Source organism: Chrysemys picta, chromosome 7, assembly GCF_011386835.1.
Source record: "Chrysemys picta bellii isolate R12L10 chromosome 7, ASM1138683v2, whole genome shotgun sequence".
Taxonomy (NCBI): Eukaryota; Metazoa; Chordata; order Testudines; family Emydidae; genus Chrysemys; species Chrysemys picta.
Genome location: NC_088797.1, coordinates 29,884,638 through 29,899,914, shown reverse-complemented (window position 1 = coordinate 29,899,914; position 15,277 = coordinate 29,884,638). Strand labels below are relative to the sequence as shown.

The following is a 15,277-nucleotide window of genomic DNA, read 5'->3' as shown; positions in this document are numbered from 1 at the left end:
CCAGCAGGTGCGTGGAAGAGCCAGGAATAGAACCCAAGTCTCATAGATTCTAAGGGCAGAAGGGACGCTGCGTTCATCTAGTCTGAGCTCCTGTATAATGGGCCATCGGCCTGCCCTGAATTAATTGCTGGCTGAACTAGAGAAGATCTTTAAGAAAAACATCCCATCTCCATATAGCCGCTGCCAGTGCTGGAGAGCCCACCACTGCCCTTGGGAAGTTGTTCTAATGGTCTATTCCTCCCATTGTTAATAATGTGGCCTTAGTTCCAGTCTGAATTTATCTAGCTTCAACTTCCAGCTCTTGGCTCTTGTTAGACCTTCGGCTGCCAGACTGAAGAGCCTAGTATCAAATTTCTGTTCCCCATGTAGCTGTTTACAGAGAGAGAGGCCCATCCAGTGTCCTGTCCACTAAGCGATACTGCCTCCTTAGCTCAATGTTTGCACGGTCTGCCTGAGGACTCCCCCTCAAGCAGTGTTATTTAATAAGGTTTGTGTCAGGCCGATGCATGAAGGCCACAGTCAGTCTGGGGTGGTACAAAAATATTGTCGCCCCGTTGCCAAATAGTGACAGGCAACGGGCCCTTGCAGACTGACTTTCTGCTGCAGGGGAAAGCAATGCTGTGGCGTCTTGGTATGTCCTTAGTGCACATTACCCGTTTACACCACACACACAAGTACGCTCATCCGGAAGGTGATTGCAGAGACAGGGGCTGCTTGCCTTAGAAAGGAGACGGAGGAGAGGAGACATGATAGGAGCCTATACTATAATGACTGGGCTAGAGATGGGAGAGCGGGACCCTCCGTTCTCCCCGTCTGGTAACACAAGAAAGAGCAAGAGGGGCAGTTGGTGAAATTAAAAAGCAACAGATTCAAAGATGGAGGGAAGGAAATAGTCTCCCCCGCCCCAGGCAATGTGTAACAAGCCTGTGAAACTCCTTGGCACAGGAAGCCATTAGGGCAAGATCTTAGCAAGGTCAAAAGGGGATTGGACAATGATCTGGAGAAGGAGAATAGCCAGAGTTGGGATAGTTGAAGGTAACACAAATTCTGGAAGGGATTTTAAACCTCCTGCTTCAGGGCATAAGCCTCCCTGTAAGTATGAGCCGGTCCCATGCTTTGTAGCTTGTGTCAGTCCTTGCATCCCTCCATTCCCCCTCCCCCCACTGCCCCCTGGGGGTCACCTTCACATCCCTTTCTATTTCAGGGACTCTGCATCTCTGTGTCCCCCAACCTCCCTTCTGCCAGGGGCTCTCTGTGCCCCCATTACCACCTTCCCCCATAAGGCAGGGGCTCTGTGTGCCCTCCATCCTCCCTTCCCCCATGCAAGGGGGAGGGTCTGTGTGAACCCATACCAGGGTCCCCTGTTCTTGCCCCATGGTGGGGGGGTCTGTGTGAACCCTCATTACTCTCCCCCTCTAGGGCAGGGGCTCTGTGCAGCCCCCTCCTCCCATAAGAGTCCCCAATTTCACCCCCACTTGCCTGTGGTTCTGTGTGCCCCATTCCTCCATACCAGGGACCAGAGGCTGTGCACATATGCCCATTCTTCCCCATTCTGCTTTCTCTTTGGGTGATGGGTCATTCAAGGTGTCACCAGGCACTCTGCAGGGAGGATCCCCTGGTGGGATGGGCTGGTGTTATGCCGGAGGGTCCTAATGTGCCATCAGCCAGTTGTTTGATCAGTGGACCATTGCAGAGGTGCTTGAGGCTGTGCTAAAGAGCTGGTAGGGGCTTCATATGTCCTCCATTTTCCTCCTTCATTTCCCCCAAAATCCATAGTGCCTATTGGTGCCTGGAACATTCCCTGAAATGTTGGAGTTGATTGGCTGTGGTGTTGAAAGGTTATCACATTACAGACAGAAGGACTAACCGACAGAGACATGCCATTGAATTGAGTGTAAGGCTTTCACAAGCTTGGCCAGGCAGAGAGATCAGGCTGAGACCCACTTTCGGGGCAGATGATCCCCCATATGCTGTTGTGGGGTTCTTGCACCTTCCTCTGAGGCTGGTGCAAGCCGCTGTCTGAGACAGGATACCGAGCCAGATGGACCCCGGCTCTGCTCCAGTCTGGCAATCCCTGTGATCCAATTAGATAGGAGTTAGATCAGTAATACATTAATGTGGATGCATCCCCATGCTTGTGTGACAGTGAATCCCCCCAGACTGCCCCACAGTACCTGTGCACACTTCACTGTCCAAATTTTTGGAAGAATAAGCTCTTCTTTTTCTGATCACCTTTAGGCTCATTTTCACACTGAAAAACCACATCAGTTGTGAAAAAAATCCACCTTAAATGAGCGGCCTGTAGACAGTCCCAATTGTGTGCCGTTTTAGCAGCAACAAATGCACGCTTATTACACCATTAAGCCCAGCTGGCTCCCTCAGCATGGTATTACACAGCCGGTCAGTCGTGAATCTGAGCTGCAACCTCTTCTAACAGAGGGTGATTTTTTGGGAGCGTAAGAATTATTAAAATACTATAAAGCCTGGGTTTTATTGCCTTGGTTACTGATGTCTTCGGAGGCGTTGTAAATTTCAACTCGGAATGGTTAGCAATTTGCATTGGTAATTGGAGCATCTGCTTGTACTCTGGCTAATTTATGTTTGGGGAGCAGGCGGGGGGGGGGCTGTGCAGCTAAAACTGTTCGCAGGCCACAAAGGGGAGACTGCGGGTGGCTGTTATAGATTCATAAAGTTTAAAGCTGTTAGATTATCTTGGTCTGATCTATCACAAGCTATTAAATTTCACCCAGTCATCCCTGTGTTGAGCTCACCAGTTGATGGGGTCATGGTGTAGTGTAAGATCATGTATTTGCATAGCTCTTCAGGACAGGATGACTGGGCTTTATAAAGGTGTTGGTTGATGGTGCCGAGCTCTTCTGCTGACTCACTTTGCAGCCAGATCTGGTGGGCAGGGCTTGATTGATGCAAAGGTGCTATAAGCTGCTGACTCAGGCCATGGCTCCTGGAGTCATGTGATTGCAGCAGAATCTCAGCTTCCATGTAGTAAAATATGGACCGTTTTTAGCTCTTGTGGTGGGAGAGAAAAGCTGGAAAATGTTACCTAGGTATAAGTCACCTGGCTGAGTCTGCAGAGAGCCAGAGCTGATTGCTCCAACCTGGGAGAGTTGCCCCAAGTGTCACTAACACAGCGATGCCTTCCTGAGTCTGTAAAGAACCTGAGCTGATTGTTCTCAGAGTGGGGAGCTGCCCCGAGCGCTGCCTGCCTGAATCTGCAGAGATTCCACTAGATTCCCCCCATCACTAGATTCCTCTCCTTGAGGCAAGGGCAGAACCCTGGAGTTCTGATTCCCTGTCCCTGCCTTGCTCTAACCACTAGATTTCCCTCCCCTCTTGAGTTGGGGATAGAAGAAGGAGTCTTGACTCCTGCACCCCCCTGCTCTAACCACTAGGCCCTATTCCCTTCCTGGAGCTGGGAACAGAACCCACGAGTCCTGGCTCCCAGCCCATTACCCCCCACCCCTGGGTTATAGAATTATTTGGAATCTGCCAAGAGATTTCAGTAGCTAACTGCATGCAACAAGAGTTGCCATCTTTCTGGCATTTTTAGCGTCTCAGAGCCACTGTTGCTTGTTGCTGTTACCTCCACGCTGCAGAGTCCCTGAACCTTTAGAAGAGCCAACTCCACTTTATCTCTTAGGAGCAGATAATGCTGGCAGGTTTCCCATATTTGCTTTTAGCAAACAGGCGAGAATGCTTTTTCCCTATTGATCCAGGGCTTAGAAACCTCTTTTGTGAAGAGACATTGAAGAGATTGGCATCGCTAGAAAGGATAGAAATAAGAAGGGACATGAGAAAATTATACACAATGAGATTTTCCAAAGGCTTATCACGTGGCTCAGATTTGGGCAGATTTTCCTGAGGACAGCAAAAGATACCTCCCGGAGCCCAAGGCCAGCCCGTGGCTAAATTTCAAGTCCCTGCTCTAAAACATGGAGACGTTAGATCTTTTCAAAGAAAAGATGTGAAGGCCTTTTTTTAAAAAAACATGGGCACAACAACATATTGCCTGACCTCATTCTTGGAAAGGACTGAACCCATTTGGCTGAAACTTTCCCCAAATATGCAGCTTTCCTCTAGGCACTACCATAACTAATTACCATGGCACTGCAAAAACCTCACTACACACAAGCTTTCCATTAAACCAGATTACTCCAAAGGGGTATGTGTCTGCAGACAACTTGAGCAGGGTGAGATAAAATATCAGGGTTGGAAAGGACCTCAGGAGGTCATCAAGTCAAACTCCTGCTCAAAGTAGGACTAATCCCCAGACAGATTTTTGCCCCAGATTCCTAAATGGCCCCCTCAAGGATTGAGCTCACAACCCTGGGTTTAGCAGGCCAATGCTCAAACCACTGAGCTATCCTGAGATTTCCCAGTCAGTATTCCTTAGTGGAGAAGAGATTTAAAGATTTTTATTATGATGTTTAAAAAAAAAAAAGTAAACGGTACAGAGTTTAAGCATAGAAGTTTCTGGTTATCAGGGAATAATGTACAGATTATCGAGGGTGCAAAGTTTGGTTTAAGATTGGGTGGCATAAGGAATACATAATCTGCAATATCCCCGATTGGGGGTAAAAGGTTGATGGGTCAAAGTACAGGCATTGAGATATGAGAGTATGAAGTTCATAGAGTGGTCATGTTCGGGTGTGGAGTATAATGAGTGGATATGATGATGAGGATGGATTGACCCTCATTTGGTGAGATTTAATGTTCAGGGAGTTTATGGTTCCAGTTCATATGATCCAACGGAGAAAGTCTCTTGGTCCCTTTCTCGTAGTCGAAGAACGATGTCACTCTGGCTCACTCCTCCTGGTACTGTGATGTGCTCGATGTAGATGTCCCTGGACCATCGGATGGTGTCTGAGACCATGAGCTGTGCGTAGCGTCGACCGATCCCGCAGGTCCGCAGCACATGCTCGCTGCAGATCTAAACTGATGGGCAGTTGGGGTCTGGGCAGCGCCTGGTGCAGTGAGGGCTCTGATCTCAGTTGGGGTCTGGGCAGTGCCCGGCACATTGAGGACCCTAATCTTGGTCAGGGTCTGTGAGCTGGGGGCCCTGATCTTGGTCTGGGGCCTGTAGGTGCTACTGTACTATTACCAGTAACCACGCCACTTTGGAAAAAACTCAGTACACACAACCCTCTGATTGAGCCAAATTACTCCAAAGGGGTGCGTCTTGGCAAGCAGTGTGATCAGGGTGATATTCCCCGCTCCGTGCTTTGTGCTGGAGAAGCAAAACCTAAAAGGATAGGTAAATATTAGCAAGGTCAGAAAACCAAGCAAACAACAAACCTTAGCAGCCCTTATTTCTTAATGCACTCAGAGCACAGCTGTGAAAAGAAGAGAGGATCTGGAAGGTTAGCATCAATATCAGAGGACTGGCCCGTTTGTGCCAGCATCTCACATGCATCCCTGGAAGGTGTATGAACCCTGCAGTAGCAGATGGGGGCAAATTATCCCACCAAATTAGAGCTCTTCCTAAAAAATTGAAAAGCAAAATCTTTCAGATGTTGGAAGTCCAAGAAATCAAACATTTCAGTTATTGGGAAACTGAACAGCAAAATATTGTGGTTATTGGGAAAAATTGAAAAATGAAGCTTTTGGTTATTGGAAGATCGAAACTTTTTAGCTAAAAATTGAAAAAAAAAATTCACTTACTGAAAACTGATTTATTTTTTTTCCTCCAAGAAACTAAATAATGTCATACACAATGGGCATTTTCTATGAAGATTTCCATTTTGACCAAAACCCCACTTTCTGTCGGAAAAGCCATTCTGGAGAAAACATTTTGATCAGCTCCATTGGTTGCATTCACACTAGAAACAAAGGAGTTTTCTTACCATGTTCGCTAAGATGTGGTAACTAAAACCAGGGCCGGCTCTAACTTTTTTGCCGCCCCAGGCAAAAAAAAAGAGCGCCGCCCTTCCGAAACCCCCGTTCCCCCCCCCCCCCAAGCGCCGGGCTGGGCTGCCAAAACCCCCTCCCCCGAGCGCCGGGCCGCCCAAACCCCGAGCGCCGTGCTGCACCAACCCCCCCCCCCCCAGCTCTGCGCCGCCCAAGCCCCTGCCCCCCCCGTGCCACGCCGCTGAAACAAAAACAAACAAAAAATCTCGAGCGCCGCCCCACCGAACCAAAAAAACCCAAAAAACCCCGAGCGCCCCCGCCACCCCAAGATTGGCTGCCCCTTCCAAGGTGCCGCCCTAAGCACATGGTTGGTCGGCTGGTGCCTGGAGCCGGCCCTGACTAAAACTGTGGTCCAATCCAAGGCAGTTTGTAGCTTTCACACGTGGTAGCAGGTTGTGGTAACCACTGGGGGAAGGCAGAAGTTGAGCTTGACCTGCTACCGTAGGTTAATAGATTATAAAGCCAGCAGGGACCATTGTGATCTGTAAAACACAGGCCATAAGACTGCCCTGAATTAATTCCTGTTTGAGCGAGAGCAGCTATTTCAGAAAAGCTTCCCATCTTGATTTAAAAATTGCCAGTGACCCAGGCCTGGTCTACACTACAGAATTAGGTCGACGTAATGCAACTTCCATCGACCTAGCTCTGTAAGCGTCTACACTACAACTTTGCTCCTGCCAATGTAAGTCGCCCACTACATTGCAGAGGTGCAGTTATTAGGTCAAAGAGGCACAGAGCTTAGGTCAATGTAGTTAGGTTGACGCAGTGTCAGTGCAGACACCGAGTTGACTGTTCTGGCTGTCAGGCCCTGGGGGCTGACAGCCCAGAGCCCCACTCCAGGGGGCTGACAGCCTGGAGCCCTGCCCCTGGGGGCTGACAATGGGGCCCGGATGGCAGGGCTCTGGGCTGTCAGTGCCCCACACTGACAGTTAAATCGGCGCAAGCCCTCCAGGTGAGGACGTGCACGACCAACAGAAGGATCATAGTGTGAATATTAAAGATCAATGTAATTATTGCGGTGGCTGTATGTCAACTTAGTTAATTTTGTAGTGTAGACGTGCCCTGAGAGTCCGGCGATTTATCCCTCTCACTATTACAAATTGGCACCTTGTTTCCAGTTTGAGTTTCTTGCTTTAACCTCCAGCCACTGGATCTTGTTAGATCTTTGTCTGCTAGATTGAAGAGCCCATTATCAAATTTCTGTTCCGCAGGTGGGTCCTTACAGATTGGGACCAAGTCACACCATGTGCGAAAATTAGAAACTACCTTGTCCATTCTGGATTTTCTCTAGGTATTAGCTGCTACATGGTAAGAACACACCATTTTCTGGTTGGTGGGTTGGGTTTTTTTTTTTTTTTTAAGACAAGTCTTCGGATATTGCATTTGCTGTTTAATTATAATTCCACTTCTGATCAGATCAGGGAGCAATTAACAAGCTGAGGCCGTCTCCATTTGTCGCCTTGACTCTGTTTCAAGCGATCTTCTCCCGACACTGGCATGTCTCTCTCTGATCGCTCAGCGCGGGTGTTCTTGCAGAGAAAGTAGGTCACAAGTCTTGTCTAGTGCAGCTCCACAGGGAGGAGAAGGGGCAGAGTTTTCGCGCTGCCGGCTGCATGTCGAGTGGTGTGTTGTACACTCAGAATGGATTTCACGTCCCGGTGGAAAGGTGTCAAGTACAAGGGCTAAGGTGGGGAAAAAGACCCAGTGCCGTTACTTGCGTCACTAATGAGGGCCATATCTGAGGGCAGAGCAAGGCCCTCTTGGATACTGCTGGCCCAGGGCGTTGGAACAAGCAGTGTTATCTAGTAGACTAAGGCCTTGGATTGAGAGTCAGGACACCTGGATTCTATTCCCAGCTCGGCTGCTGACCTTGGGCACTTCCGTTTGCCTCTCCATGCCTCAGTTTCCCCAATCAATCCTTCCTTTGTCTGTTAGACTGTGAACTCTTTGAGGCAGGGCCTGTTTTTCACCAAATGTCTCTGCTGTGCACATCTGGGTCCCCAATTTCGATTTGGGGTATGGGCAGCACCCAGTCAGCCGGGGCCCCTGATCTTGGTTGGAATCTGTGCAGCTCCCAGCCCAGTGCGTGTCCTGATGCCGCTTGGAGTTCGTTCAGCACCTGGTCTGACAGGGGCCCCAATCTCTCTAGCTGCTACTGTAATGCAAACGATACAAATATTTGATGTACAACTTGATGCACTTTAAACGAGCAAGTTTTTCTTATAATACTGACCACTTTAGAGGCCCAGCCAAGATCCCCATTGTAACAGGAGCTGCACAGACACAAATACATTCCCTGCCTCAAGCAGATTACAATCAAAAGAGACAAAGGGTGGGAGGGGAAACCGAGGCACGGATAGGTGAAGGAACTTGCCCAGGGTCACATATTAGCAGAGCCAGGGATAAAACCCAGGAGTCTTGACTCCTAGCCTGTCCTGCTCTAACCACTATACCCTACTCCCCTCCAAAGCTGGGAATTGTGGTATGAAGGGCTGTGCCTTTAAAGGTTGAGCTTCCCAGACAGAGTCTGGGTGAGCACTGTGAAGCTCTTGCTATGCACAGCCAGCTGAAACCAGACACAGAATAAAGCAGTTTTCTTGCAAGCTCCTGAAGCACTGAGCGATTGCTGAATGCCACGGGAATAGAACCCAGGAGCCCTGACTCCCATCCACCCACTCTAATCCACTAGACCCCCCCCCCCCACTCCTCTCCCAGAACTGGGCACAGAACCCAGGAGTCCTGACTGCCAGCCCCTAGCCACTTGACCCCACTGATATGTAGTCCCAATCTGTCTACTCCCAAACTGTCCCTTGCTGGCCTTAAAATGTGATTTTATTTTATTTTTTGGTTAGGTCCCAGTTTGTGTGTAGACCAAGACTGCACCCTCTTAGTGTTTTCTATTCCCGTCTTTCCTTACTGTCCAGTGAAGCTTTATTTATTCCTGTTGTAAACACGTATGATAGAAAACAGCAGCTGCACAACACGGGGATTGAGCTTTCTGCAGGAAGCCTTCATGCAGCCGTGTCCCAAGTGTGAGTCTTAACCATGCGACATTAGCATCACGCCTTGGCATTCGATACCTGATTCGCTTATTCCCACTGGTTCTCAGTTCTGTCCACATGGCCCAGCCCCTGTAGGAATCTCCCCTCTGAATGGGTAGCACCTTTTAGACACCGGTGGATACAGCAAATGGGATGAGAAGGAAGAGCTGAATATTTCCCTTTGATGAGGGCTTGAGTATTCAGCTCGCCGTCTGCATGTCACCATCTAATTTTGCAGGGAAATGTTCCCGGTGTATTTATCATACCGGTATGGTGCCAGCTGGCTCAGAACAATAGCAGGTGTGTTTGGTCCAATGAGGTTATGAGTGCTATTTTTTTATTTATAAACCAGTAGTGCTGAGAGATGCCAATCAGGATTGGGATTCCATGGTGCTAGGAGATGTACAGACAGACAATGGCAGGCAGTCTCTTGATTACTAGGTGAATTACAGTAGTAGCTAAAGACCTCAGCTGAGATTGGGCCCCCACTGTGGCAGGTGCTGAACAGATCCTGACCAAAACTGGGGCTCCCGTCATGCCGAGTGCTGCGCAGATGCTTAGTGAGAGACAGCTGCCCTGGAGAGCTTATAGTCTAAAAAGAAGAGAGAAAGAAAGGACTATGTGGTGGGCTGCAAGGTAGACACTGAGGCACAGGATAGATGAAGTGACTTGCCCAAGGTCCCACAGAGAGTCCGTGGCAGAGCAAGAACCAAGATCCCCTGAATCACAGGCTGAGGTCTTAACCACAAGACAGCCCACCACTGCTCTAATCCACTCCACTCCACCAACCATCTCAGGGCTTAAACTAGAACCCAGGTGTCTCGCCCCTGCCCTTAGAACCCTTTTCTTCCTATAACTGGGAATAGAACCCAGGCATCCTGGCTCCCACCCCCCTGCTCCAACCACTGGACCCTACTCCACACTCAGAGCTGAGAACAGAAACCAGGAGTCCTGCTTGACTCCCAGACCACTGCCCTACCCACTAGCCCACACCATCTCTCCCTAAGTGCATCCATTCCCCTCCGAGAAGAGTCATCCCTGAGGCATTAGGCCTCCAGGCAGGCTCATGAGGGGGCGATGAACTGGACCTTCCACGCTCTGACTCCTATCCCCCCCCCCCCCCCCAGGCGAGTCTGTTTATTTGTTGAGCAATCGCTGTCAAAGTGCAGGCGGATTTTCCAGCCCACCAGCCTGGCATCACTCCGGGGGGCTAGCACAGCTTGTGTATAAAGACACAGGCGATCAGGGACGTCCAGCCAGGGCAGGCGCTGCCTTGACATCGCTTCCTCCTCAGAGCGAATCTCACAGTAGGTACCCTTCCTGGTTCTGATCCAGGGGAAGAGCGGCCTGACTATGCCTTGACTCCCTGCCTCTTTTCTAATTGGACAGTTACCTCTGGGAGGCATGGCAGGGAGCAAGACCAATATGGTCAGTGGGTAGGATACCAAGGGGCCTGGGTTCTAGCCCTGGTTTAGGGAGGTGGAACGTGAGCTGGGGGTTAGAGGAAGACTCAACACTCCTGGGTTCCCTTCCTAGCTCTGGAAGGGGAGTGGGGTCTGGTGGGATAAAACAGGAGGGCTGGGGCTCAGGAGTCCTTGAGTCTGTTCCCTACCTGTTGCATGACTGGGAAATCCCTTCCCCTCTCTCTGCCAATTTCCCTCCTCCTGAGAGTGGGGATTCATAAGTGCTTTGGGTGATGGGCACTGTATTCCCACTGGCCTGGGAATCAGGATCCCTGGGTTGGGTTCTATGCCTGGCTTGGGAAGGATGGGGATGAGGGCTGGACATTTAGATTGTTTCCAGCTCTGCTCCTCACCTGTTGTGTGATCTTGGCAAATCACTGCCTTTCTCTGTGCCTCAGTTTCCCCTCCTTCCCTGTAGCATATAGGAATAGCTTGTGAACTATCTAGTGGTGCTCAGTGTGTTACATTGTTTAAAAGCTGCTCAGGGCAACCAGAGCAGTAATGTGCCTGGGTCTAGATCTGGCATGTGTGTGAGGTTAGTAATCTTGGTTATTTGGGAGCCAGCTCTGCTCTGGGTTTCTTCGTATTGCTGTTATCTAAAGAGCAAAAAGGCACAACACACCCTTTCTCTATTTAGACTTTGAGCTCCTTGAGGCAAGGACTGTCTCTCACTTGTGCAGCGCCTGGCACAATGGGGCCCTGATCTTGGTCGGGGTCTGTGCAGCGCCTAGCGCAGTAAGGGCCCCGATCTTGGCTGGTGCCTGTGCAGCGCTCGGCACAGTGGGGGCCCTGATCTCAGGGACTGTGCAGTGCGCAGCGCTGTAGTCTAGACACTTGCTACACCAATGGAAGTGGTTCTTGGTGTAGTAAATGTATCTCCCAGAGAGGCGGAAGCTAGGTCAACAGCAGAATTCATAGAGGTTAAGGCCAGAAGGGACCACTTTTGCACTCCCAAGTGACAGAGCCAGGACAACCTAGGCTTTAGGTGTAGACCAAAGTCTTAGAGATATAACACAAACCTAGGGTGGGCCAGCAGGGGAATATTAAGTCAGAATAGGACGGTGGCATCACTTCTGTATATAGATTCATAGACTCCAAGGCCAGATGAGACCTCTGTGACCAAGTAGTCTGACTACCTGTATAACCGGTCACAGGATTGCCCTAACTAATTCCTAGAGCATCTCTCTTAGAAAAACATACAGTCCTGATTTTAAAATGCCCAGTGATGGGGAACTCACTACAGCCCCTGAAAAACTGTTACTTCTCCTCACTGTTAAAATGTCTCCATTATTTCCAGTCTGAATTTGACTAGCTTCAGATTCCAGCCCTTGGGAGTTGTTAGATCTTTGGCTGCTAGACTGAAGAGCCTATTATCAAATTTCTGTTCCCCATGTAGGTACTGTACTTATAGACTGGGATCAAATCGCCCCTCAGCCTTCGGTTTGCTCAGATGAATAGATCGAGCTCTTGGAGTTTGTCACCCTCTGGCATGTTTTCCAGTATAGCAGTGGTGAGACCTTTACAGGAAAACTGTGTTTGTTTTTGGTGTCTGCACTTTGAGCCATAGGAGAGGGTTCAGAAAAGAGCTACAAGAATGGTTCAAGGTCTGGAAAACCTGCCTTATAGTGAGAAACTTAAGGAGCTCAATGTAGTTAGTTTATCCAAGAGAAGGTTAAGAGGTGACTCAAGCCTGGTCTATAAGCACCTGCAGGGGAAGGAGATTTCAGAGAGCAGGGCTGTTTCCTCCAATAGAAAAAGGCAAGTTGAGATCCAGTAGCTGGATGCTGAAGCTGGACCAATTCAGACTGGAAATAAAGTGAAAATTCTTAACATGGAGAGAGATTAACCACTGGAACAGCTGACCCAGGGATGTGATAGATTTTCCATCCCTTGGGGATCTATACATCAAGGTTTGACGTCTTTCTAGAAGAGACGCCGTAGCTCAAACAGAACTTATGGGCTTGATGCAGGAATGGCTAGGTGAGGTTCTCTGGCCTGTGTCATACAGGAAGTCAGAATAGCTGATTGTAATGGTCCCTTCTGGCCTGGAAATCTATGCATCTCTTTTGGTGCTGCGTTTTGCATCGATGAGCTGTTAGTTAAATTGGAAATGGGGCCTGGCTTTGTGGCCACCAGACTGATTTAACACCTACCGATTGGAAACGGGAGCGACTTGTGTAGCTGGGGAAGCAGAGAGCCATTGGTGGGAACAATTTCTGTTCACATGCACCTAAATAGAGGTTGGTAGTGGTGGCAATTTTGGGCCTGGACTGGACTCAACGACAGCATGGAAAGAAGAGACACAGAGCAGGCAATCAGCCAGCTGGGACCAGGGCCCCTTCTTGTCAGGCGTTGCACAGACACGCAGTGAGAGAGAGTAGAAAGCTCACGACCTAACTAGGCAAAAGAGGGCAGGGGAAACAGAGGCATAGAGAGCGGGGAAGGATTATGCCCAAGACCAGTGGCAGAGCCAGGCCTCCTGTATCACAGCACAGTGCTCTATTTAGTGCACCATGCATCGCTCTGAATGACTTTCCCTTGCGGTGGAATTTAATTTTGCTTCTTGCTTGCGTGTGGAGGTTAACACTCCATACCCAATTACCCTGCAGTCTGTTTCCCCATAACGTCCTTCATGGGAAATGTCAGTGCATTTCCAGCCAGCTGCTAGCGAGCTAAAGGGAGTCTTTGATCTGATAATTGTATAGCAACCCAGCCTTTGGCTCAAAGTTCTGTTTACCTGCCTTTTATTTGCGTTCCTTTGCTCAGCTCCATGCTGCGCTTCTGCTCAGTTTTCAATGATCTCCGTCCCTCTAAAGTTGCGTCCACGCTAGGAAAAAAAGGTGCAGAATTTCACCAGCTGGCAAAATCCTAATGTGAAAAACTCAGGCCAGTCAAACGTTTTCTGTCAAAACGATTTTTGATGGAAAATTGGGTTTTTAAATAAAGAAAATGTCAGCTGTTTGTCAAAACCCACAATGCCCCAAAAATGAAATATTGGAATTTGGAAATGCTACTGTAATGCCTCATGGGAGTTGTAGTTTAAATGCCTCATGACCCATTCTCCTCTATGGGCTGGACTGCCCAGCCAGACTACATCTCTTACGAGACACTACTGCTAGGGGCGCCGATGAGGCACCACCTCCCCACTCCAAGAGGGGAGATCATGGTACATTGTGGGAGATATAGTTCGACTAGTGAGCCTGGCTAACAGAAGAATGGGAGCATGAGGCATCCAAACTACAACTCCCATGAGGCACCGGTCTGTGGCAGCTCAGCAAGAGGGGAGACCATCATGATAAATGTAGTCTGGTCAAGGATCCCATCCTGTATTGAATGGGAGCCTGAGGCACCCAAACAACAATTCCCATGAGGCACAAAACATCAAATCATTTAGTTTTGATTGAAAATATCAAGGTTTTCCATGTTGGGTTTTCCCATTTGAAACTTCTGGAAAATTATTGATATTCTGACATTTGTTTAGATTCAAAACAAAATTTCAAAATTTCCATGAAAGGAAAAATCAATTTTTCAGACCGTTCTGGGTAATGTGATCGATGCTATGGATGGGCTAGGAATTGTGCACATGTGGTCATTTTGGTAGCCACATTTCCACCTTCCCTGATGACTCACTCATTTAGTCTCATCCACCCATTAATTCTTGCCTCCTGTGTCAGTAGCTAGGCATTTCTTTGTAACATCTACAAAGCTGTCTGGGCTGTGCCTGTAGCATAAGCCAGTAGTTACTGTGTGTTCTGAGTCTAGTGGACATGACACTAAATTGGAAATCAGGACGCCTGTGATCCATCCCAGGTTTTCATGTGATCTTGGGCAAGTCCCTACCTCGCCGTCTGCCTCAGTTTCCCCTCCCACCCTTTGTCTGCTTAGATCATTAACTCTTTGAGACAGAGACTGTCATTCACCCTCTGTTTGTATAGTGCCTAACACAACCAGACCCTGACCTGGTTGTATTGTAGGCGTTGTTGCAATTAGGGATGTAAAATGTTAACTAGTTAACTGATAAGCATCAATCTTACTGGTAATGTATTCAGTAAAAGGTAACAGGGCCAAGGCTTGGGGCGGGCATGGGGCTGGCAGCCGGGACCCCGTGTAAAACATTGGGCTTCTGCAGCACCCCCAAGTTCCCGCGCCTATGTTGTGAACTTGTTAACGGTTAAACGTTTAAATAGTTACTTTTTTAAAACACTATTTACATCCCTAGCTGCAATATAAATGTGAATGAATAATAATCCTGCACTCTTAGTATGGGATGTGTGCTTGTGGTTTAAAATAATGTCAGCTATTGCGAGAGTTGGCAACGCTGCTTCTGGGCAAAAAGAAGCCCATAAATTGACCACCCACCAGATCGGGGCTGGAGGTAGGAATGGCTGTGGGGAGCTTCTCTGGCTTGTGGTATGTGGGAGGTCAGACTAGATGGTCACAATGGTACGTGGGCTCCTAAATGACTTAGGTGCTTTTGAAAATATTACCCCATATTTACATGGGAATAGCTCTGACTGGTTTTTCCAGCAGAAACTGGCTCAATCCACACATTGTCTAGTTCTAGTGTATCTCGTGCTATGCAGTGAAATAATCACGCTGCTCTGGAAGCAATTTAAGGACAAGCAAATAAAAGTTTAATTTTTTGGAAGCAACTTAGCTCCACTCAAAGCTGAGCTCAAACAAGGCTGCAGAAGGAACGGGATGGAGAATATTACCAAGACTGTTATAATGCCATTATAGAAATCAGCGGTGTGACCTAATCTGGTTACAGAACAAACCACTGGTCATCTGAGAAAGGAACCTGCATCACTAGAGAGGGTACAAAGAAGGGCAGCAGGATTGAGCAAG

General features: G+C 48.7%; 1 protein-coding gene and 1 long non-coding RNA gene across 14 annotated transcripts in view; one reads left to right on the top strand and one right to left on the bottom strand.

Moving 5' to 3' along the window:
- Positions 1–15,277, top strand: part of PC (pyruvate carboxylase) — a 245,306-nt gene that overhangs the window by 79,492 nt on the left and 150,537 nt on the right. The window contains exon 1 of one of the 11 annotated variants that reach the window (XM_024100270.3): positions 7,215–7,233. The exons of 8 other annotated variants lie outside the window; for them this stretch is intronic. In XM_024100270.3, coding sequence (XP_023956038.2) covers positions 7,231–7,233 — 3 coding nt within the window. In that variant the 5' untranslated portion in view covers positions 7,215–7,230. Of the gene's footprint in view, positions 1–7,214; positions 7,234–10,115; positions 10,274–15,277 lie in introns of those variants that run through there. 2 more of the 11 variants (XM_024100273.3, XM_042849749.2) reach the window with 2 other exon arrangements.
- Positions 4,419–13,578, bottom strand: LOC135972842 (uncharacterized). Of its 3 annotated transcripts, none has more exons than XR_010589405.1 (3): positions 13,167–13,578; positions 7,033–9,558; positions 4,419–5,260 (listed from the first exon to the last, which is right to left on the bottom strand). It is a non-coding gene; the product is annotated as an uncharacterized LOC135972842 (long non-coding RNA). The 3 variants fall into 3 exon arrangements; XR_010589406.1 differs by having other exon boundaries at positions 7,033–8,080; positions 13,167–13,570; XR_010589404.1 differs by lacking the exon at positions 13,167–13,578 and having other exon boundaries at positions 7,033–9,873.